Source organism: Macaca mulatta, chromosome 14 (genome assembly GCF_049350105.2).
Source record: "Macaca mulatta isolate MMU2019108-1 chromosome 14, T2T-MMU8v2.0, whole genome shotgun sequence".
Classification (NCBI taxonomy): Eukaryota; Metazoa; Chordata; class Mammalia; order Primates; family Cercopithecidae; genus Macaca; species Macaca mulatta.
In genome coordinates, this window is record NC_133419.1 from 76,183,301 (window position 1) to 76,206,356 (window position 23,056).

General features: G+C 52.0%; 1 protein-coding gene across 4 annotated transcripts in view; it reads left to right on the top strand.

Moving 5' to 3' along the window:
* DGAT2 (diacylglycerol O-acyltransferase 2) overlaps nucleotides 1–21,687 on the top strand; it is a 32,673-nt gene extending 10,986 nt beyond the window's left edge. The window contains exons 2-8 of one of the 4 annotated variants that reach the window (XM_077963848.1): nucleotides 4,525–4,653; nucleotides 10,010–10,172; nucleotides 10,416–10,554; nucleotides 16,498–16,702; nucleotides 17,328–17,502; nucleotides 18,388–18,590; nucleotides 20,505–21,687. In XM_077963848.1, the coding sequence (XP_077819974.1) occupies nucleotides 4,525–4,653; nucleotides 10,010–10,172; nucleotides 10,416–10,554; nucleotides 16,498–16,702; nucleotides 17,328–17,502; nucleotides 18,388–18,590; nucleotides 20,505–20,659 (1,169 nt within the window). In that variant the 3' untranslated portion in view covers nucleotides 20,660–21,687. The remainder of the gene's footprint in view (nucleotides 1–4,524; nucleotides 4,654–10,009; nucleotides 10,173–10,415; nucleotides 10,555–16,497; nucleotides 16,703–17,327; nucleotides 17,503–18,387; nucleotides 18,591–20,504) is intronic. The other 3 variants (XM_077963849.1, XM_015115224.3, XM_077963850.1) reach the window with 3 other exon arrangements.
* Nucleotides 21,688–23,056: the final 1,369 nt, after the last annotated feature.

The following is a 23,056-nucleotide window of genomic DNA, read 5'->3' on the forward strand; positions in this document are numbered from 1 at the left end:
GCCAGACAGTCCAGTCTAACTTGGGCATCCAGGCCTATAGTTGCCTCTGAGGCTGCTCTGGATTTGCTTATGGATTTGCTCAGCTATGCAGTAAACCTCTATGGCTCCTCTTACCACAGATGAATCAGGTACCAAGTCCTGGCACCCATGAGTCACTGGCAGTGGGATGGCCAAGTAAAGTGACATTGGTGCTGTGCTGTGGGAGTGTGCAGAGAGAGTGCAGGTGTGGTGAGGGGCAGATTGGCTGGATGCTGAGGCTCCTTGGCAGCCCCACCCAGGAGTCAGGAACAGTCAGGTTGGGTGTGAAGATGGTGGCATGCGGTGGCATCTGATTGCAGCATCGGCATCCCCACCAGCTTCTGCTGGACTCCTCCCAGCCACAGCTGGGGCAGAGGAAGTACTGACAGCCAGGTGGCAAGGACTGGCAGTGTTTTGCGGGTGCCCAACTGAACCCTCACTTCCATCTGTGTGAGCAATGGTACCAGAACTATGGCAAGCAGGTAAGCTCCAGGTCCCAAATACCCTGCTAGGTCCTTAGGAGGGTGGATGCCGGAGATCACAAACTTCACCCTCCTTACCCCCGTTTCACAGATGAGGAAACTGAAGCCCAGAGAGGTGAGGAGACTTAGCATGGTAGTTGGTGGCAGAGCTGGGACTAGAACCCCAAGTCCTGCTGCCACTTTACCTGCTGTAGAAGATGCGTGCTCCTGACCCACCCCTCTGAAGGAAAACAGATCATCCATTTCTCCCCTTCCCCTCCCAGCTCCCCACCACTGCCCCCTGCTTTGTTTTGGGGAGCAGAGAGAAGGAACTTGGGGACACACAGCATCGGAGCAGACGCAGGCCTGGAGGTTGGGCCTGAATTGAGTTCAGCTCTGCCAGCCCCTGGCTGAGTGACCTTGACCCAGTATCACCATCAAAATAGGGCCAAACTCACAGGAGTCCAAGTGCCTGTGCAAGGGCATGGAGGGTCCCAAAGCTTTATGGGCCTCTTGTGCATCATACCTGTCACTCAGCCCTGCCTGGAGGGAACCCCAGGGGCCTGAAGAGTGGCCAGAGCACCCCCTTGGGGCGGGCCCTGACAGGGCACTGGGGATCCAGATATGGATCAGACCCAGACCTGGCCCTTGGGCAGTTTCCAGTGTGATGCAGAATCAGCTTGTAATCAGCAGTTACTACAAGGCCAGGGACTGTAGGAGCCCTGAGGATGACTCTCTTTTGTTTCTCCATTGTGCCGGTCTGACTTTATCTTCAAATAGATTATCTCCTTGGCCGTCAAGATGGCCCCTGGTAATTCCAGGCCTGCATAGACCTTAGTGTTTATCATCCCAGAGAAGGAAAGTCCTTCTCTTTCCAAAGGCTTCCTGGAAGACTGCTGCCTTATCACCATCTCTGGGTTTTGAAGGATGTGTTGCTTTATCTCATTATCAGAGAATCATCAAGTGAGTAAAGCAGGGAAGGGCCTCTGCCAAGAATATTTCTTAGGTGGACTGGGGGCTCCCACTGGCCCGGGATTCAGCATCCATGTCCAGGCCAGCTCCCAGGCCACGGCTCCATGGTCAACTAGGTTGGGATTGCCTGAGAGGGCCTGGGCCTGAGAAATGCAGAGATGCAGTCCTCCCAGCTTCCCTCTCCAGGAGCCTCCCAACTCTTAACCCCCACGGAAGCACTTGCCATTTGGTATTTGGGACCTAGAGCTCACCACCTTGCAGCATCCCAGTACAGTTGCTCAGGCAGATGGGAAGTGAGGGTTCACTTGGTAGACTGCATTTCCCACTTGTTGGCAGAGTGAGCTGTGGGCGGTAGTTGGGGCTGGATAAGGCAGGGTGAGAACTGAACCAGCAGTGTGTGAAAACCCTGAGCTCAGACCCACCTTGCTGCAGTCCCTCAGTTTCCAGTCTGTATAATGGGGTGAGGGTTGAACAAGATGGTGTGTGTTTCCTGTGCTATGACTACCTGATTTTAAGACACCTAATAAGCTTAGCAGAGGTATTTGGATTAGGCACGACGAAAAATTTTTAGGTCTTCTCAGTTGTTTCAGTTGGGGATATGTCATCAGTGAAATTTCTATACTCCTCCTCCAAGCTGCATGGGGGCTGGCCCTGGTGCCAAGGTAGGGAGCTAGATAAGCTGACATCCAGTGTGCCTCTTCCCTAAGCACCCCTCAAACCACTGGCTTCAGGGACCTGTCTGCAACGGGAAGCAGTCAGCCACGAGAAGGCATGCTTTCCTTTTTTTCTTGCTGAATAGAAGGTGGTGGCACCCAGTGCTGTGTCTCACCCCTACCTGAGTGTTTGGACTGAAGTATTTATGGTGGTGTTTCTCAGACTTAATCACCTGGGGATCTTGTTAAAATGCAGATTTTGATTCAGTAAATCCAGTCTGGAGCCCGAGGTCCTGCATTTCTAACCCGTTCACAGGTGATGCTGATGCTGCTGTTCCCAGACCACACTTTAAGTAGGAAAGTGCTAGAGTACATTTTGTCTTCTCTCTAGCCAGGGCATCCAGCCTGCCTCAGATGGAGCAGGAACTCACCTGTCACTTAACCAGCCCCCGGTGGCTGTGGCTCCTGCTTCGCTTCATCCAGCACGACTCAGGAGGTAGAGCCAGCTGCTGGAAGATGACTTGTCCAGCCCCAGCCCTTGGATCAAGGGCTCAAGCCTGTGCTTGGACTTCACTTCCCTCCCTTATATACTCACCCAAACCTGTCCCCACTTGCAGGTGAAGGTGAAGGGTTATGAGACCCTCAAGGATAAGCATGTGATGAACTCATCTGTCCAGGCCCCACTGCTGGGCAGGTTGATCAGGCCCTGAGCATGACCCTCCCACTGTGTCCTGTGTACAGAGCCTTTGCACTCAGAGCTGCTCTGGGGAAAGGGAAGGTCCTCTAAGCAGGGTCAGGAATGCTGGGTTTCAGTCCTGGCTCTGCCGCCTACTGCCTGAGTAGCCCTGGGTCAGTCAGTGCCTGTCTCTGGTCCCCAGTCTCCCTGGCTGTCCAATTAGGCTATACTGGATGACCCCAGAGGGCCCTCAGGCTCTAGGATGGGTTGCTGGGCAAGTCTGGAGGTGGGAAAGTCCTATGAAGGTAGGATTTTTATAAAGGGGGTGAAGGAGCAATTATGAGGCAGACCTCTGGAATGGTTCTATGGCCCAGCCTCTTTATTTGTTTTTGTGAGTTCACATCCTGCTGCCTGCACCTCAGTTATGCCTGTGGTGTTATTAGATGCTACTGAACACCCAGTTTGTGCACCGAGGATATGGCAGTAAACCCTGCGAGCTTGCCTGGGGTCACATAGTGAGTAGAACCAAAGTCTGAACCTAGGTTTGACTCTTCTGCTAAACTAAGCCCCTTCCCTCTGATGCATCACACCAGGGAAAGGGGTCATCTTGAGGCCTAGCATTTCCTTCCTTCCTCCTAAAAGTCAAAGCAGTTGTTAACTTTCAGCTGATAAAATCTGGCCTTTCACAGAGCAGATGGTATGAAGGAATGTTTGACGGGCACACAGTAGGTGCTTGGTGAAGATGTGTCGAGCAAAGGGCATGTAGTGGGGGCTCAGCAAAGAGGGGTTCGAGGTGGCCCACTTCTTCAGCTGCTGGAAGGAATGGGGTATGGGTGAGGAACTTTCATCCATGCTCTTCCCCAGTGCTGTCTCTCCTGCAGTCACCAGGCTTCCTGTCCCCACTGCCCATCAGCTGCTGGAGTCCAGGGCGTCATCCTAGGGGCACCAAGCCAATTAAGTGAGCACATCTCGTCCTAAGTTCCAGGCTTGGCACTTGCTTGATAGCGAGCATAATTACAGCCCTCAGTGTCCTTCAGGCTGCCTGAAGCTCACTGGCCACTGGGCCCTTTGGGGAAGCAAAGGCTGTCACCTTATTCCTTTCTGGGCTCCACACTTTGGGCACTGAGATGAGGATGAACATGTACATCTCTCTGAAAGTGGTAGTGGTGTGGGGAATCAGTGGTGTTGGGGGTGGGGGCAAGAGGGTTCAGCTCCTTGGAGAAGGGGTATTAATCTGGGACATACAGAAGGCCGAGCAGGGATTGGGGATGCTCAAAGTACACTTGGAGAAAAAAAACATTGGAAATTGGATGTTGAACCTCTGTCCTTGGCCTCACAGACAGATAGCAAAGTTTAAATATTTGTACTAGATCCAGATAAAGGACAGGAGTTTGACTGGGGTGGAGGGGATGGAAGAAAACTGGCAATTATGAGAGACTTCCCAAGGCCTAGCCCCTGGATTAGCCTCTTTAGATACTTCATGTGGTCTCCAAAATGACCCCCTGAGTGCGATACCATTCCCATTGTGTATCTGTAGAAACCAGGGCACAGGGGAGCATGCAGACAGCCTAGAGTTACAAAGCCATGGGGTGGAGGGCTAAGATCTGAACCTAGGTCTGTCTGATTCTATAGCTGATGGTCTTCTCACATCTAGAAAAGTTCCTGTGGGAGGTGAGGTTTGTACTGGTGACCCTGTGACTGGAGGGAAGGGTGACAGTGGACTGACATCTTCCCTCTGCTGTAGGCACTGGATCCAGCATCCTCTCCGCCCTCCAGGACCTCTTCTCCGTCACCTGGCTCAATAGGTCCAAGGTGGAAAAGCAGCTACAGGTCATCTCAGTGCTCCAGTGGGTCCTGTCCTTCCTTGTACTGGGTAAGCTGGGCCTTACAGGGGGGGCGGGTGGGCAGGCAGAGTCCATTCCCCAACAGAGGTTAGAGTAGGAGCCCTGCTCTGCAGGGGTGAGGGAATAAGAGTAAGTCTTACACATGCTGCCCCCCCCAGCACATTTCCACATCTACCTTTGGGTCCCAGATCAAGTGCTCTACCCCTCAGCATGCATGAGGATTCAGCGAGATTCGGTGGGAGGTGGTGTGATAGTTCCCATTTACAGATGGGAAACCTCAAGTCTTAGAGAAGGTAGGTAACTTGCCCAAGGTCACACAGATTTGAATCCCTGTCTATAGGACCCCCAAAGCCTGTGCCTTTCCCACAGTGCCACCCTGCCCACCAACAGACATTTTCTAGCAGGTATGTTACTTTGCCTTAAGGTAGTTTGGTGCCATGTTTAAGTACTGAATCTCCTGCAAACAAGCTCTGTGACCTTACACAGATTATTTGAACTCTCTGAGTGTTAGTTTCCTCATTTTGAATGTGAGGAAAGTGCTTGCTTCACATGGCTTTTGTGAGGATTGAAGATAAGAAATGAGAGCACCTGGCGCAGGGCCTGGTCATGATGGGCCCCCATTACATGGGAGTCATCAGGAGGTGCCCTCAGACCCCACTCCTAGCCCATACCCATCCTTAGCTGAGCATATTCCCCAGGTGCTTCCCGAGGCCTGCTCCCTGCTGTCTCTCAGCACAGCCCACATCAGTGCTTTGGTTGCTTTTTCTGCAGGTCTGGCAAGATACCCTCACTCCTTAGGTTGCCATCCAGGCCAGAGGCAGGACAATATGATTGTCTGAGGGGAGGGAAGAGGCCTCTTGTTTTTCCCCAGACCCCTGTGCTCTCAGCATAGCAGGTAGCTTCCTCAGCACGTCAAGGCAGATGAACCTGCTCCAGAGCATCACAGAGTGCATTCTAGCACCTGTGAGCCAGTCCCTCTGGGCGACCCACTCTTCGGGACTGTATAGGCTGGTAGGGGATCATCAGGACTTACCATGTCAGTGCTGAGCAGCTGTCCTTCAGACAGATGCATGGGGTGCCCTGAAACTCAGACCATGTTTGCAGAGCCAAGGGATAGAACTTCACAGGTGAGAAAATGGAAATTTGCAGAGGTTCATCAACTACCTGCTACCGTGAAGCTCATTAAATGGCAGAGTTGGGATTTGAGCAGAAACTCAGTGCATTCCCCAGGAATCCCACATTACTGGAAGCCCAGAATTAGTGAACTGGGGCTGAAACAGCCAGTCTTCACCTTTAGGCCCAAGAACGGGCTTTGAGGAGGGGATCCATGAACCCTTAAAATTATATGCAAGATTATATATGACAGTATGTGCACATTTTTCTAGGGAGAAGGGCCATACTGTCCTCAAAGTCTTACAGGGACATGCAGCCTCGAGAAGCCAAACACTGGTTGGAAGAACTGAGCAAACTAAACAGGCTCCCTTAGGACTCAGACCCTAACATGGCTTGCATTTGGCCACTTACTAGAATCCCAGAGTAGCGAGCACAGTGTGACCCCTTCTTACTCAAAAAGGAAGTGGAGGCCTGCTTGGGGTCACATGAGAAGAAAGTACTGGGACCAGGACAAGAACCCAGGGACTCCAGCCTCCCAGACCCCCTGCCTAGTCTGCTAGACCAGCTCCCTTTGTTCCCTGTTGCACCCAAAAGCCACCACTATCCCTGTCTTAGTGGGTCTGGGCCTGGCTGGTAGGGAGCTGAGCAGCTTGTAGAACACCAGCTCACGCAGCTGGTGATGGGGACTGGCCCTAGGCTGTAGGTTAATAATTGATCAGACCCAACCACAGCCCAGAAACCGGCCCAGCATCTTCTCAACACCCTTGCCTGGCCTCGCCTCGCATAGGTGGGAGCCTGGCCTGGTTGGACAGGCAGATCTCCTGAGCTACTGCTAATTACCACCCTCAGCAGCCCCAGCCACTCCCTCCCTCTGCCTCTCAAACCTGCTGGCAGAAGCTCACCTGGCAAGCAAAGACCATGGTAGCCCTGTTGGTCTCTCCCTGGACCAGAGATTTTTCACCACTTTGTGCCATGGAACCCTCTGGCATTCTGATGAGGCCTATGACCTTTCTTAGTGTTTTAGAGTATGTAATACAAGGTGCATTGGATTTCAAAGGAAACTACTGATAATAAAATATAAATATCTACACATTAAAAAAGTTGATTAGACATGTAGTAACAGGTGCCTTTTTATTACTGTAAATAAAACGATCTAGTAGCAAGTGTAAAACTGCTACAAAGTTATGTGAAAATACCTTTGTTATTTATTTGTGTCATAAATACTGCTGATAATTCTGTGATTTATTACATTGGTAAGTGAAGGAAATGCCAAATTTCCATAAGAGATAAGTGAAAATTTAGATGTCATTTGTTTCCCCATTCAAGTCCATGGATATTGTGTGTCAGGCTAAGTAAGTTCAAACATCATGTTTAATTTTCCCAATACCCTGTAAGGAAATTAAGACTTAGGAATGGGGCTTGGCCAGCAAGTGGCAGGACTAAGGCTCTAGGCCTGTTTGGTCCCAGAGTCCATGCTCTTCACCAGGACACACTGCTGCCTTCCCTGCCATTGATCATCCACAGACTGCCCTGCACCACAGGCCGCAGGGCTCCAGAATTTTGTATCACAAGTGTCTTTGCAGGCACCATGATGTGCAGAAAGTGGGTGATGTGTGAAAGCGGTCCTGAGCCTGCCTTGTGTGGGGCAAGCAGGGCCTTCTAAGCTTCTCATGAGCTCAGCAACAGTGGTTTTTACTGCAGCCCCATGACCTAAGAGCATGGAACCAGAGCCTGTTGTTCAGAGGACAAGGATTAGGCTCTGAGAAAGGAAGGTCATTTGGTGGATTTAGTTCATCCTTTTGCTCTTCCTGTGTTTGGTTTCTGGGGCTGGAGAGATTAATGTCACCTGGTTTCTGCTCTCAAGGAGCTCAGGGGCTAAAGAGCTGTCTGCTAGAGGGAGTCTAATGAGGGAGGCAGATGACGAAAGGGATGGTAAGTGGTTTGAGAGAGAGTTGTGTACACATAGGGGAGGGGAGGAAGCCCCCAGCTGAGAAAGGCCAGGCTAGAATTCAGTTTCTGGATACCCCATCAGGCCTCTTCTTCTCCATCCAGGCTGCCTCAGCAGCAGAGTAAGGACAAGTTGGTAGATACCCACCTTCCCAGAGAGACCAGCCCTCTAAGCAGTGGGGCCTGGAGCTCATTACCCCTCTGGTCCCATTACCCCTCAAGAGAGTTAGAGGTTTCTGGAAGCTAGGTTTCCAGGGTGCTCAGACCATAGCCTAAACCTCATGGTTCCTGTCTGGCCCACCTGGAGCATCCACCTAGAGGATGCCACTAGAGGAGCCTGGATGCCTATGGAGTCTGGGGGGCTAGAGTCATCCCTTTTCAGGCCTAAGAAAGGGAATCAGGCAGACTGCTGAACAGTAAGTATGACTTTGTAGGCAGCTTTTAGACATAGCTATTCACCAAGCTACCATAAGCTTTTCACAGTTTGCTTTTAACAGGCTCTTGTAGGCTGCACATGCTTCCCTAGAAACTTGTCTTCCCTTCTGCGATGTCATACTCCTAAGCTGGTCCTGACAAATTGGACATCTCGTCACTCTGTGTTCACTGCCCCTCCCAACAAGAGAGTTGTACCCTGTTTTTAGCTACCCTGGGGAGAGGCTGGCTTAGGAGTCTAGAACAGGGCTAGACTGGGGGGCAACAAGGGGCTACCATTTCCCTCCCCATAGGCTCATGGAGAGTCTACATCCAGCCTTATCTTCTCCCATGGGAAACCAGAGGAGGCTCAGCATGGTGAGAAGAGAGCATGACATCCAGAGCTAGGCAGCCCACAGCACCTGGGACCACCAGGGGATGGGCACACACAGCAAGGGTTGGCCTCCCTTCTTGGGCAGTGGAAAAAGTCCTAGAAGGAGGCCATGCTTCTCCCACCAAACATGAGTACCTGCTGCCCTTGCCCTTGTGCCGAATACCAGGCACCAAAGAAGATGCCTCCCCGCCCAGTGTGGGGAATTTACAGGCAAGAGATGATATGTAGATAGTATGATATTGGGGAATACTTCTTGAAGAGCTGAGGTCTGAGATAGGCCTTAAAGGTTGGGTAAAAAATGGAAAGAGAGAAGCCCTGCTGAGGGCAGCTAGTGGCAAGCCATGAAATAAAGCAGGCATGGCACAAGCTCTCCTTTCTTTCTGTGCCAGGCTAGGTTACTCTCTTTTATGGCCTACAGGCCCAGAATATGGTGACCAATGGAAGCCAGCCTCCAGGCAAGTCTTCCAAGTGTGCTGTTAGGGTTTTTTTTAATACTTTTGAGATAGGGATTCCCTCTGTTGCCCAGGTTGCAGTGTAGTGACACGATCATGGCTCACCGCAGCTTCAAACTCCTGGCTTAAGGAGTCTTCCCATCTCAGCCTCCAGAGTAGCTGGGACTACAGGCACATGCCACCTTGCCCAGCTAATTTTTAAAATTTTTTTGTAGAGAAGGGGTCTCGCTATGTTGCCCAGGCTGGTCTTGAACTTCTGAGCTCAAGCAGTCCACCACCTCAGCCTCCCAAAGTGCTGGGATTACAGGTGTGAGCCACTATGCCTGGCTGCTGAGGTTTTTGAAGACGGGGAGGCTGATGGGCTCTGCGCTTTGACCTGGGACTTCCTGGACTGCCATTATGTTGGAAGGGAGCCAGCCCTCCTCCTGGGCAAGCATCTCCTCTCTGGTCCCTCCAGTGATGGTCTGGGACTCTGGTGAATTTCTAAAGCCTAATGCAGAGAATGGACTGTAGAGTCAGACCTGTGTTTGAATCCTGGCTCTGCCACTGTCCTGCTGGGTGACCTTGGGCAAGTTATCTCCCCCTTGAACCTCAGTGTTTTTATCTCTAAAATGGGGCAAAGTCACCCTGCCTCACACTTGAGACAGTGGCTCAGCCCAAGTCTTGAGATGCAGAGGCACTGGGTATGTGTTCCCTCCCCTCATCCACAGTGTCTGGGCTGGGTGCTGGCACGGGGGCACACACAAGGAGGGGACAGTAAGAACAGCTTCACAAGAAGCTGAAGCCTATCTCCTTTGGTGTTCCTGCACAGATAACATGGAGCCCATGGGCCCCTCAATGCCCGGACAGTCCATCAGAATCTGGGAGATGAGGCTCGTCTTGTCCCAGGAATCTGCTCCTCCCTGGGCTGAGCATTCCTGTAGCTATTTCTCAGGGTTTGTGGGCCCTATGCCCATGGCCCTGGGTGTGCCTAGCTTAGTGCCACAGTAAACACTCATTCCATCCACCATGGCCCTGAGGGGAGATGAAGCCCAGTAGGACATGACCTGTGACCATTTGCCCCCGCAGGAGTGGCCTGCAGTGCCATCCTCATGTACATATTCTGCACCGATTGCTGGCTCATCGCTGTGCTCTACTTCACTTGGCTGGTGTTTGACTGGAACACACCCAAGAAGGGTAAGTGCAAGGCCTCCCTTGCCCCACCCCTCATTCTAGGTATGCTCTCCCCCCTGCACAAGCTGAAGGGCCTCATCCTGAGTGCTGTCTCTTTTAACACCCACTTTGTGAAAAGCATTGGACTAGTCCTTTGGGGGGAGGTTAAAAGCCCCTCAAAAGGCACTGTTCTGGTCCTCACGAGTTCACACTCAGTCGAGGGTTTGCATAACATGAGGGAATGAATGTGGAAAGGGGCCCGATAGGAAGGGGGCGAAGATGCTCCATGGGGTGATGGTCACCTGCTTGGATTTCACACCAGCCCTGTCCTGTCTGCCTTGCCCAAATGTACCCCCACCCCCACTAACTCTGTATTTTATTCCCTGGAAGGTGGCAGGAGGTCACAGTGGGTCCGAAACTGGGCTGTGTGGCGCTACTTTCGAGACTACTTTCCCATCCAGGTAAAGTGCTGTGAGTGTTGTCTTTTGAGGGTGGGAATGGGTGGGAAATCTGAACTCGGGCCTTAACCCACCCACAGGGAAGCAAGTTTAGACCAAGTTGGTCTCTGGGTTTCCTTCCTACTGTGTCTAGCTGTGCTGGGGACCTCACTGCTCTTCTGAGTATCCATCGTCTTTGGGCCAGCCCTGAGGTCCTGACAGGGAAATGTGGCTCAGTTTGGCTTTCATTGTCACCTCTGTCTGGTCCCTGCCTGGTCTGCAAGCTGGGCTGGTGAGGCACAGTCATCTGGCCCTGATGCATGTGGGCGATTGGGCGATGCTGGTGAATTGAGGATAACTCTGGCAGGATCCTGAAGGTTTTCCCCACAGGGGAAAGACCTGTCTGGCTAGCTCACTCAACACCCCAGCCCCAGCACACCCTAGTTGCTGAGTCTCCCCGAGAAGGTAGGGGTGCTGAAGAGTGGAGGCAGTGTGTGAATGTGAAAGTGTTCTGTGCGGGGTGCAGGGTGGTGTATATTTGCTGTTGTGAGTCAGTGACTGAGATCCTGGTGTGCTGCCTGGGGGCAGTGGCTGGGTAACCCTGCATCCTTCACTGCATTCAGTATGTTGAGGGTGGCAGGGCCAGCTCCTTCTGCTCATCCTTAGCCTAAGCCCAGTCTTCCCAGGACCTTACTGTTCCTCAGGGTCAGAGTTCCTTCTCCTTTTCCTGACCCCATCTCTCTGACTGCAGAAAATTTGAAGCTGCTTTTGTTGGGAGAAAGTTGGATCATAGGACCCAACCCTCTCATTTTGGAGGTAAAGAAACTGAGCAGGTAAAGATGGGCAGGACTTGTCCAGGCTGCATAGTCTAGTATGATGGCAACATTGCAACCACCATCCAGGCTTATTGAATTCGGGACCCAGGTTCTTTTCCACTGATTTCCTACTGCCTGTTTCTCTGGAGAGATTCAATTCCTGGATTTCCCCATTGGACTGATTCCAGCTTCCTGGGTCTCCCTCTCCCCCTTTGCTGCTGGAGATCTCAGTTTAAATTCCTGCCCTGTCACTCCATTCATTGACCTGCCACCATTGCTCCCTGTCCAGTGCAGGGCTCTGCTGGGCATGGGGACACAAGTCAGCCCTGCCCTTGGGGTGAGCTCACTGTCTAATGCATCCTGATAGACTTTGTCACTTTCTACCATGGGGCCATGGGCAGACTTTCTCAAGCCTGCTGAGCCTCATCTGCAAAATGGAGCTGTATGATGAAAAGTGAAAAAAAGCTGTATGATGAAAAAAATGAAAAGTGATCAGTTCTGGTTGGGTGTGAGTGATGATAGACTGTTCTCTCTGCTTTCTCTCTCACCTCAGGGGCCAGGCTCCAGTGTTCTCTGTTGCCACTGTGGCCTGGTCCTCTGGAAGCCTCCAGGAGGCCAGTAGCCCCATCCACTTGGAACAGGATGACCTGATGACCGTTGGTCAGACCTTGGACAGGCAGGTGTCCTTTGCTATCTCCACCCTTCCAAAAGAACCAAAACAAACCCCTGTGTCCTTCTCACATCTCTGTTCCAAGAAGTCAACTGGGAGTTGGAGCCATAGGGCACATGCAACCTGGCCCTGTGAGGGCTCCCTGGGGCACTAGGACAAAACCCAAACTGGGCCTGAGGCAGGCTGGGGTGTTGAGCCTCAACCTGGGGCTTAGGCTGGGCCCTGCCTCTGTCCCTCAGGGCCTCAGTCTCCCCTTCTGTGCAGTCAGGATTTAGCCATAGTGATCTGACATCATGCCTGACACTCTGTAGGGGTGTGTGTGACCCTCCTGTCCCACCCCCTTTTCCTGGCCTCTTGCCAGTAATCATGTAATGAAGATCTGCCATTGTACCCACCCACCCACCTACTCCCTTCCTGGTGGGACTCTGGTCTTTGCCAGCAGAACAGCTCATCTGGCCCAGAATGTATCCCTTCTGTTGGCACAGGTGGGGTTCATGTGTTAGCAATAGCCACCGAGACCACCAGCCACCTGGAAGAGGAGCAGACAGTGCCCCAGGTCACCTCTCCCCAAGGTGTAGGCAGAATGCTTGGAGAGGAGACTAGGAAAGACTCTCTCTAAGCTTAGAATCACCTGTCCATCTGCCTCATTTCACTGATAGGCTTACTGAGGCACAGAGACGAGGGACTATCCCAAGGTCACAAAGCTTAAGTAGTAGCAGGACTAGTGTAGGAACCAGGACTGTCTGCTTTGAGGCCCATGGTCTTACTCCTGTGTTACTTTCACCATCACTGTGCTGTGCTGTGTAAACTTAAGCAAGCCTTTGCTCTTCTGTGGGTCTGAACTTTTTCCTCTATGCACTGCTGTGGTGGGACAAGCCTATCTGAGCACCTTTCCTCTTGTGGGAGGCAGGGTATAAAGAGTGACTTGATAGGAATGTTTCCCAGACTGACATTAGCCAGCAGGCTTGGCCTGGGCATCGTGTTGGGCTAGGACTTTGCCACTGGAAACAGGCAGCAAGAGGACACAAGAGCAGGCGTGTCAACAGAGCCTTCATTGGCGGTATCCTTCCCCTCCCTCCAGAACAGACATTCTCTTCAGCCCTGCGGGAGGGGAGTGTGACATGAAAATAGATCAGAGCTGGTCAGATGCCTACATTCTTTTGGGTCCTACAGCAAGGGCATTGACTTGCACTGTGTCCCAAAGCACCTCATTCAAACAAATGTCCCATCAGAGCCTTGAGGAGGGAGGAGATGATTTAAAGAGCCACCTGGGGCCCACTGGGTGACACGTCTTCATCCAGCAGCCCAGGGAAAAGTGCAGTGACTGGCCTGCTGCAGACATGCAGGATAATTTGCTGTGACCTCCACAGGGGAAGTGCAGTTCCCTTCTCTAGGCCTCAGCTTCCCTCCTGTCATCCAAGGAATGGCTTAGACCTTTCAGAGCTCTGCCAGCCCATGCTGTGTTGTGTGTTCCTGGTTATCAAGGCCCGATGGGAAGGTGGGGGTAGCCATAGGAAGGGGACAAAAAGATGCTGCATGCCGTGATGGTCACCTGCTGGGGTAACTATCCCAGGCCTGGCCATCAGCTCAGGAGCAAGTTTCCAAGTTTCCCACCCGGTATTGGCTGCCCCAGCTCTTCCCTCAATGCCTGCCTGCCTTTTTCATCAAAACTAGCACAAGGAGCCTTTTTTTTTTTTTTTTTTGAGACGGAGTCTTGCTCTGTCGCCCAGGCTGGAGTGCAGTGGCCGAATCTCAGCTCACTGCAAGCTCCGCCTCCCAGGTTTACGCCATTCTCCTGCCTCAGCCTGTGAAGTAGCTGGGACTACATTAGCTGGGACTACAGGCGCCCGCCACCTCGCCCAGCTAGTTTTTTTTGTATTTTTTAGTAGAGACGGGGTTTCACCATGTTAGCCAGGATGGTCTTGATCTCCTGACCTTGTGATCCGCCCATCTTGGCCTCCCAAAGTGCTGGGATTACAGGCTTGAGCCACCGTGCCCGGCCCACAAGGAGCTTTTTAACTCCAGCTTCACTGAGAGCTAATTTGGTAGGCAGACCTGCTTGTTAGGAGGCAAAACATTGGAACAGCAATCCTACAGAGCTCACATAAACGAGATTTTGAGATCTGCTCACTGTCCCAAGCCCCATTAGCCATGGATTAGACTGCTGCTGTTTCCCATTTATTTGGGGAGTAGCTGAGAGTTGGTTGGGTTTTGGAGCAACTTTAATCTGTTTGCCAAGGGCAAAACGGGAGAAAGAGCATCAGTCCCCCAAGCGGTGGGGATGAGAGGGAGTCTTGCTCACATTTGCATAGACTGGCAGCGTCAGAGCTGAGAATGGTGCCAGCCACCCTTTTCCATCCTCTCTGTCACCTAAAGATTGGGATTTCAATTTTCCAAGGTCACCACCAGCATCCTCTCCCCCAGAGCTGCACACAAGGTCCTTCAACTCTGCCAGGAGGCTCCCAAATCTAGAGTCACAGAAAACCTGGGCTCTTGACGTTCTGCTGGTGGCCAGTGACTCTGCTTCCAGGTGGCACCAGTTCAGGGAAGGGGCACTTTGCAGCACTCAGGTGGGAGTGTCATTGATATCACTTCTCTTGAGGCAGGGCAGCCAAAAAGACCAACGTGTTCATTCCTTGTTATCCAGGAATTGTATTTCTAGAAGTTTGTTTCACAAAAACAATCAGATATGTGGACAAAGATAAGGTATTTATTGAAGCATTACTTCTAAGAGGGAAATTTTGGAAGTTTTTTAAATGTCCATCAAACAGGGTTTGAGTCGGTGCTGTTACATGTAGGAGAGCTGTGCTGTAGAATACGAATGCAGCCACGAGAAGACATGGAACTGAGGGATTTTGATAAGGACAGATAGCTATATGTTTGGTGGAAAATGATATAAAAATGATATCAACCCATATAACCTCAATTTTGTGGATTTTGAAAAAGAGCATGTATATTTTTGAGTAGAAAAAGGACTCAGTGAGTCAGATTGTTTCATCTGGATGGAAATATGAATTTTTTTAAATTTTCTTTTTGCTTTCCTATATTTGTAAAATTCTTTAGGAATTTCTTTATTTTCTTTCCCTCTGCTTTCTTTTCTTCTCCTTTATTTCCCTGTCCTTTCCTTTCCTTTCCTTTCCTTTCCTTTCCTTTCCTTTCCTTTCCTTTCCTTTCCTTTCCTTTCCTCCTTCCTTTCTTCCTTTTCTTCTTTCCTTTCTTCTTACTCTGTCACTCAGGCTTGACTGCAGTGGCTCAATCTTGGTTTACTACAGCCTCTGCCTCCTGGGCTCAAGCCATCTTTCCACCTCAGCCTCCTGAGTAGCTGGGACCACAGGTGTGTGCCACTATGCCCAGTTAATTTCTGTATTTTTGTAGAGATGAGGGTTTCACCATGTTGCCCAGGCTGGTCTCAAACTCCTGAGCTGAAGCAGTCCTCCCACCTTGGCCTCCCAAAGTGTTGGGATAATAGGCATGAGCCACCATGCCTGGCCCTATTATTTTTCTAATCAGAATAAAAGTAATGTTTTTATGAGCAGAATACCCTTACTCATTGTCTCTCTCAGCCTCCTCCACCCCCATCTTGTTCCTTGTAACGCTGGGTAGGTGTCACAGGCTCTGCCTCTCATGGCTTAGGGTTTAGGGACACTGCATCACCCACCCCTCCAAGCACCAGCCCCAGGGCAGCGGGTGGGCCCTGAGGAAGCCAGTCATCGTTTGGAGCAGCCCAGTGTCCTTAGTACCACAGGTCAGGTTCTCAGCTGCTACAGCCTTACAACTGACCTCTACCCTAGGCTGGCTGGCACAGGGCTGTCGCTTGTCCTTCCTGCCTCAGAACCTGAGCTGAGCCCAGCTGACTGTGGGAAAGTTTCCATTTGAGCCAGCCAGTGTCCCTTTTCCAGGCCAGGGGAGTAGGAGGTGGGCTGCCTGTCTCATTCTGTGAACTGTGGAGGAGCCCACAGAGCACAGGGCCAAGTAAACCTTACCTCCAAGGAGCTCATAGTTTGGAGAGACTGACAGTGGGGGCAGAGCTTGCAGCCAAGGCCCTGGTTGCCAAACTCAGGAACTTGGACCTTACTCATATGAAGCCAGACACCCTTTCCAGTCTGAGAGTGACAAGGGTTGGATTTGAGTTTTAGAATAATCACTCTGGCTGTGGCGAAGAGGATGGGCCCAGAGGGAGGGAATGCCGGAGGCTGGCAGAGTGCAAAGAAGAACTGTGTGCTTGGCTGGGGACTGAGAGGAACAAGGGCAAACATTACCCACCCCTTCCCAGAGAGCCATAGCGCAAATGGTGACTGCCCAACACCAGCACTGTAGCCCTGGGGATGAGAGTCTGAGGTCAGGTGTGGAGAGTCATTGCAGCAGCCCTCAGGCCCATGGAGGCCCAGGGGAAATGACACATCCAGTCCCTCCCTACCCTCTGGGTATGCCCTGGGATCCCTCTCCCAGCCAGTTTCCTCTGACCCAAGGTCATCCTTGCAGCTGGTGAAGACACACAACCTGCTGACCACCAGGAACTATATCTTTGGATACCACCCCCATGGCATCATGGGCCTGGGTGCCTTCTGCAACTTCAGCACAGAGGCCACAGAAGTGAGCAAGAAGTTCCCAGGCATACGGCCTTACCTGGCTACACTGGCGGGCAACTTCCGATTGCCTGTGTTGAGGGAGTACCTGATGTCTGGAGGTGAGAATCCACCCCCTGCTTGCTCCTGCTGGGCACTGTTGTCAAGGCCTGAGCCTCTCCATCGAGCAGGGTGACACAGGGAGCCAACACACCATTCCTTGGTGCTGGGCCTGCATTGGGAGATGCGACCTGCTGCAGACATGGTGGGTCAGGGCTGAGGAGGAGAGCTGTCCATATGGTCTTCAGAATTCAACTCGGATAACAACTTCCCTAGGAAGCCTTCTTTGACCCCCTTTTCCAGGGATCCCCAGCCCTTGTGTTGCCCTCTATACAATCTGATTGTTGTCCATGGCACTGTAATTGTCCATCCACCTGGGACTTCCCACCAGACTGATGCATTGGGATCCCCAACACCTTGCACTGACTTGGCAGGATTAGGGCCCAGGGAATGTTTGCCAAATGCATGAGTTCCCAAAACAACCTTGTATCATTAGCTGCATTTTACAGATGAGGAAACTGAGGCTCAGAAAAATGAATAGCTTACACAGAACCAGACAACTCCAAAGGGACTGGGCTAGGTCTGGGGCCAAGACCAGGGTTCTTTGTGTTTTACACGTGACTGTGTGCTGGGGATGGGGAGTGGATCCATGGGCAACCCTGACTGTGCGTCCTTCCCTCCCCCCAGGTATCTGCCCTGTCAACCGGGACACCATAGACTATTTGCTTTCAAAGAATGGGAGTGGCAATGCTATCATCATCGTGGTGGGGGGTGCGGCTGAGTCTCTGAGCTCCATGCCTGGCAAGAATGCAGTCACCCTGCGGAACCGCAAGGGCTTTGTGAAACTGGCCCTGCGCCATGGGTGAGTACACACACACTCACTCCCTCCAGTGTCCCTCAGCACAGGGCAGCAGACTCCTTGGCCCCTGAAGACAGGACCCAGACCCCAGGAAGGCATGGAAGGGAGTCAGTCATTCTGTTGGGGAGGGGATGATGTTGGAGCCCAGACTGCACAGTGTGGGCCAAGTTTGCCCATGTGTGTCTGGGTGGGCACAGATGCAACCTGTTGCCTGGGGGCCCTTGCAGGTGGGCCAAGAGTCCAGGCTTATATGCCGGACTGGACCACCTGGGGCCAGAATACATCATTTTGCTGGGAGACCAGGAGGTCAGGAAGGAGGGTGGCATGGAATGTGACTGGGGGACAGCAGCTCTTTTCTCTGTCCCCTGGGGGCCTTACCTCAGGCTTTGGAAGAAGAGGCTGCCCTTCAGGCTCAGCCCTGGGCCAGCCCCTGGGGACCCATTCAAATTGGACCCAGTCCCTGCCTTCAGGGAGCACCAAGGGTAGGGAAGGGTGGAGGTACAGACAGTGACAACACAGTGTGCTGAGACTGTGACACAATGGTGAGTCCAGGGCTGAGAGAGACCTGGGTTGGCTGGGGGACAGGGAGAACTTCCTGGCAGAGGCAGGCCCTGCAGGAGGAGGTGGAAAACAGGCATTCCAGAGCAGGATGCTCAGCCTTCCCTTTGCCTGGGGGGCCCAGAGCTCTGTATGCTCCCCAGTCACTAGCAGTGGGGCAGAAGGCCCATCAGAACCTGGTAGAGAGGGGTCATGTGAACTTGGGACACTCCAGGTGATTCTGGTATACCCAGTTGGAGGGGGACACTTGGCCAGTGTCCAGGGCCTCTAGGCTGACAGAAACTGAAGCCAGTAATTAGGGTATGACAGACCCTGGCCTCTCCCTTCCAGAGCCGACCTGGTTCCCATGTACTCCTTTGGAGAGAATGAAGTGTACAAGCAGGTGATCTTCGAGGAGGGCTCCTGGGGCCGATGGGTCCAGAAGAAGTTCCAGAAATACATTGGTTTCGCCCCATGCATCTTCCATGGCCGAGGCCTCTTTTCCTCCGACACCTGGGGGCTGGTGCCCTACTCCAAGCCCATCACCACTGTTGGTAAGCCCCTAGCCTGCTGACCAAGGGCTGTCCTGAACACAGGGTGCCACACAGCTAGTCAGCAGTAGAGACGGGATTCCAGTGCAGGCCACCTGGCTCTGATGGCCATGCCCTTAGCCATGAGGACTTTGAAGTGTTGGGTGCTGATGGGCTTGGTCAGAGAGGGTAGTAGTAGGGGTCGGGGATTGAGCCTATGTGATGAACCAAGCTCTGTGATGGGTAAGGAAAGAAAATCTGCAGTCTCCGGGTTTGCAGCACCTACTAGTCTATCAGGGAAGACTATTACAGCAAGGACTGGTGGGGGAATGTGATGAGGATGGGCAGGTGCTCTAGGGAGTCCTAGCGGACCCCAGGGAGGAGGTAACTCTTGCACTGCTAACTGATAGGAATTATCTAGCAAAATAGAGGAAGAAGAGAATTTTTATCAGAAACAATAGCCTAAGTGAAGTTCAGAAACAAGATTGTGTAGTTTTTTTGAAGAACAGAAAGAAAAACCTTAATATGACTGCAGCATAGACCTGTCAGAAGAGTGGAAAACAGTGATTGCACTTGGCCCTCGTCTGTGTTGTTTTGGGTGCATTTGGGATTGTTTAGAGGATTCTAAAGAATTACCTATAGTAGGTGTGTGTGTATGTGTTAATGGATCCCCCAGGAGCACATGGGCCCTTGGCAGTGGACTTGAGGGGCCAAAGCTCATAAAGATCCTTTGTGCTCCTAGGCCATTTGTCCTGCCTTGTACTTTTAGATAGAGACAAAGCAACAGGGAGGCAGCAGGAACATTTCCATGCACAGGTGTGGCTGGGGAGGGGCTGAGTCCTGTGGGCAATGTGAAGGAATTTGCTCTTCACCTTGAGAATGGAGAGCTACCAGAGAGTGTTTGGGAGGGGAAGTTCAGATTTGCATTTTAAAATGATCCTTGGAGCTGCTGGATGGAAGATGGGTTAGAAAAATGGAAGCCACAAGACCAGCCCAGAGGCTGTTTTGGTAGCCAGTGGCTTGGACCAAGGGAGTAGCAGTGGAGATGGAAGAGATGTGCATGATCTGGGAAAAATTTCAGAAATAGCATTGACAGGACATAGGAATGGATTGGGTATGGAGATGCAGCAGGATAAGAAAATAAAGCAACACACAGATCATAAATGCTGGTCTTCTCCCTCCTCTCCTGCCCTTAACCACACTTTTTATTTTTTATTTTTTATTTTTGAGACAGGGTTTCATTCTGTCATCCAGGCTGGAGTGCAGTGGCGCGATCTCAGCTCACTGTAACCTCTGCCTCCCAGTCTCAAGCGATCCTCCTACCTCAGCCTCCTGAGTAGCTGGTGCACCACCACGCCCAGCTAAGTTTTTGTATTTTTTTAAGTAGAGACGATTTTCACCATGTTGCCCAGGCTGGTCTTGAACTCATGAGCTCAAGCAATCTGCGGGTCTTTGCCTCCCACAGTGCTGGGATTACAGGCGTGAGCCACCATGCCTGGCCTACACTTTTTAAAGCATGTCACATTCCTCGCAGAATCCTCAGAAAAGCCCTGTGAGGAAGAATCCCCATGTAACAGAGGAGGAAACTGAGACTCAGAGAGGCAGGAATGGCTTGCCCAGAGCAGAGCAAAAGCAAAGATGTTTACTTGATCCCCTGACTGTCATAGACCCTCCTAGCAGAATGCAGTGGGTTCAACCAGTCTTGATCCCATCTGCAGCTTAGCACCTGTGTGGCCTTGGGTGGGTCCCTTCACATGCCCCTGGGCCTCAGTCTTTTCATCTGTAATAGGGGACAACCAGAGATGCAGCACATAAAGCATTTGGCACAGTTCCTGCCACATGGCAGGTCCACAGCCCAGCATCACTGCCTTCGGCATCATGGTAGATGCCCAGGGGAAGGGTGTTGACTAACCAGAAGCCTCTGTCTTGTCCCTGCAGTGGGAGAGCCCATCACCATCCCCAAGCTGGAGCATCCAACCCAGCAAGATATCGACCTGTACCACACCATGTACATGGAGGCCCTGGTGAAGCTCTTCGACAAGCACAAGACCAAGTTCGGCCTCCTGGAGACTGAGGTCCTGGAGGTGAACTGAGCCAGGCTTCGGGGCCAACTCCTTGGAGGAACCAGTTGCAAATTGCTTTTATGCTCTGTAAATTTGGAAGCGTCATGGGTGTCTGTGGGTTATTTAAAAGAAATTATAATAATTTTGCTAAACCATTACAATGTTAGGTCTTTTTTAAGAAGGAAAAAGTCAGTAATTCAAGCTCTTTTACTTCCAGTTTGCCCTGTTCTAGGTGGTGGCTAAATCTGGGCCTAATCTGGGTGGCTCAGCTAACCTCTATTCTTCCCTTCCTGAAGTGACAGAGGAAACTCAGTCTTGGCCTGGGGAAGAAGGATCGCCATTAGTGACTTGGGCCAGTTAGATGATTCACTTTTTGCCCCTAGGGATGAGAGGCAAAAGCCACTTCTCATACAAGCCCCTCTATTGCCACTACCCCACACTTGTCTAGTCCTGAAACTGCAGGACCAGTTTCTCTGCCAAGGGGAGGAGTTGGAGAGCACGGTTGACCTGTTGTGTGAGGACAGTAGTAGGCATCTGGAATGCTCCTGTTTGATCTCCCTTCTGTCACCCACTCCTCACCCCCAGTCACTCACATCAGAGCCTGGACTGGCCTCCAGGATGAGGATGGGGGTGGCAATGACACCGTGCAGGGGAAAGGACTGCCCCCCATGCACCATTGCAGAGAGGATGCCGCCACCATGAGCTAGGTGGAGTAACTGGTTTTTCTTGGGTGGCTGATGACATGGATGCAGCACAGACTCAGCCTTGGCCTGGAGCACATACTTGCTGGTGGCCTCAGTTTACCTTCCCCACATCACAGATTCTGGATGTGAGGAAGAGGTCCCTCTTCAGAAGGGGCCTGGCCTTCTGAGCAGCAGATTAGTTCCAAAGCAGGTGGCCCCCGAACCCAAGCCTCACTTTTCTGTGCCTTCCTGAGGGGGTTGGGCCAGGGAGGAAACCCAACCCTCTCCTGTGTATTCTGTTATCTCTTGATGAGATCATAGCACCATGTCAGACTTTTGTATATGCCTAGAAAATAAATGAAAGTGAGAATCCTCTATGAGTTATTGCTGGGGCTGCATCTGCATCTGCTGCTGACACCTGGGGGAGACTGGGGCCCCAGCTGGCTGCCCTCTGAGCCCTCTAGCCCCTTGCACCTTTGGCCCACATGACACTGCTGTGGTGTGTTAGTTACCTATCACTGTGTAACAAACTACTTTAGAGCTCAATGGTTTCCAGCAGCATCTGTTGTCTCCCAGTTCCAAGTCACGATTTGAGGCTTGGCTTGGTCCTCCACTCAGGGTTTCTCACAGGGCTGCAGTCGTCTTGGAGCCAGGCTGAGGAAGGATCCACTCCCAAGCCCATTCCTGCAGTTGTTTGCAGGATTGACTTCCTCACTGGCTGTTGACAGAGGCCACTCTCAGTTCCTTGCCACATGGGCCTTTCCATGGGGTAGCTCATGGCACAACAGCTGACTTAGCAAGATGAGCCAGTGAGTGGAGTGAAGTGTGTGAGCAAGACAGAAGTCCCAGGCCCTTACAACCTAACCTGGGAAGTGATATCCTGTCACCTTTGCCATATTCTGTTCATTAAATGAACATTGCTAGGTCCAGCTCCCACTGGAGGGGAGGGGATTACACCAGGGAATGGATGCCAGGGGGCAGGGGTCATTGGGAGCCACTTCACATGGTGCCTACCACATGTGGTAAAGGGCTCCTGTCCAGCTGGAGGGCCCTTCAGTGGCTGAGCTGGAAGGCTCCTTATGGGTCACTCAAGCTGTGTTCCCTGCCAAAAAGGCAGAGGCCCGGCCTGCTGTCACCCTAGTGATTTCAAGATGCCACCTCTTTTCTAATTCCTTTCTGTTCAGTGAATACTAGGCACCTGGGAACCCTTCCCAGCCGAGACCAAAGGACCTCGTTCTAACTTCCTTACTGCCAGAACTGTCCTGCCTGTCCTTGTTGTTCATCCCCCTCAGGTCCAACTCCTCTGTGCTGGAAACTGAGAGAGCTACTTGGGAGCAGAGACAAACACTGAGAACAGCTGAGGATACACAGGGTAGTCAGAGCTGTGCCAGAAGTCCCAACCTGCCCGGGGGTGCCTCATGAGGAAAGAACGCCTGAGCTGGGCCTTGAAGGGCGGCTGGGAGTCACCAGGAAAGGAAGGTGGTGAAGGGCAGAGCAGCAGGGGAAGGATAGGGAGGCCTGATTGGAAAAACATTGCTGGTTTGAAAGATGGAGGAGACAGAGACAGCAGTGGGGCTTGGCTTGGAAGGGTGGAGAGCTGGTGTCTCCAGAGTTTCTATGTGGGCAGGAGGGCAGAGCAGTGAGAGGAGTGCTGGGAGGGGACAACAGAGGCTGGCTTCTAGTGCCAGGCAGGCCTCAGGCTAGAGAGCTCAGGTTAGAGGACAGCCATTTCCTTTCGGATGGG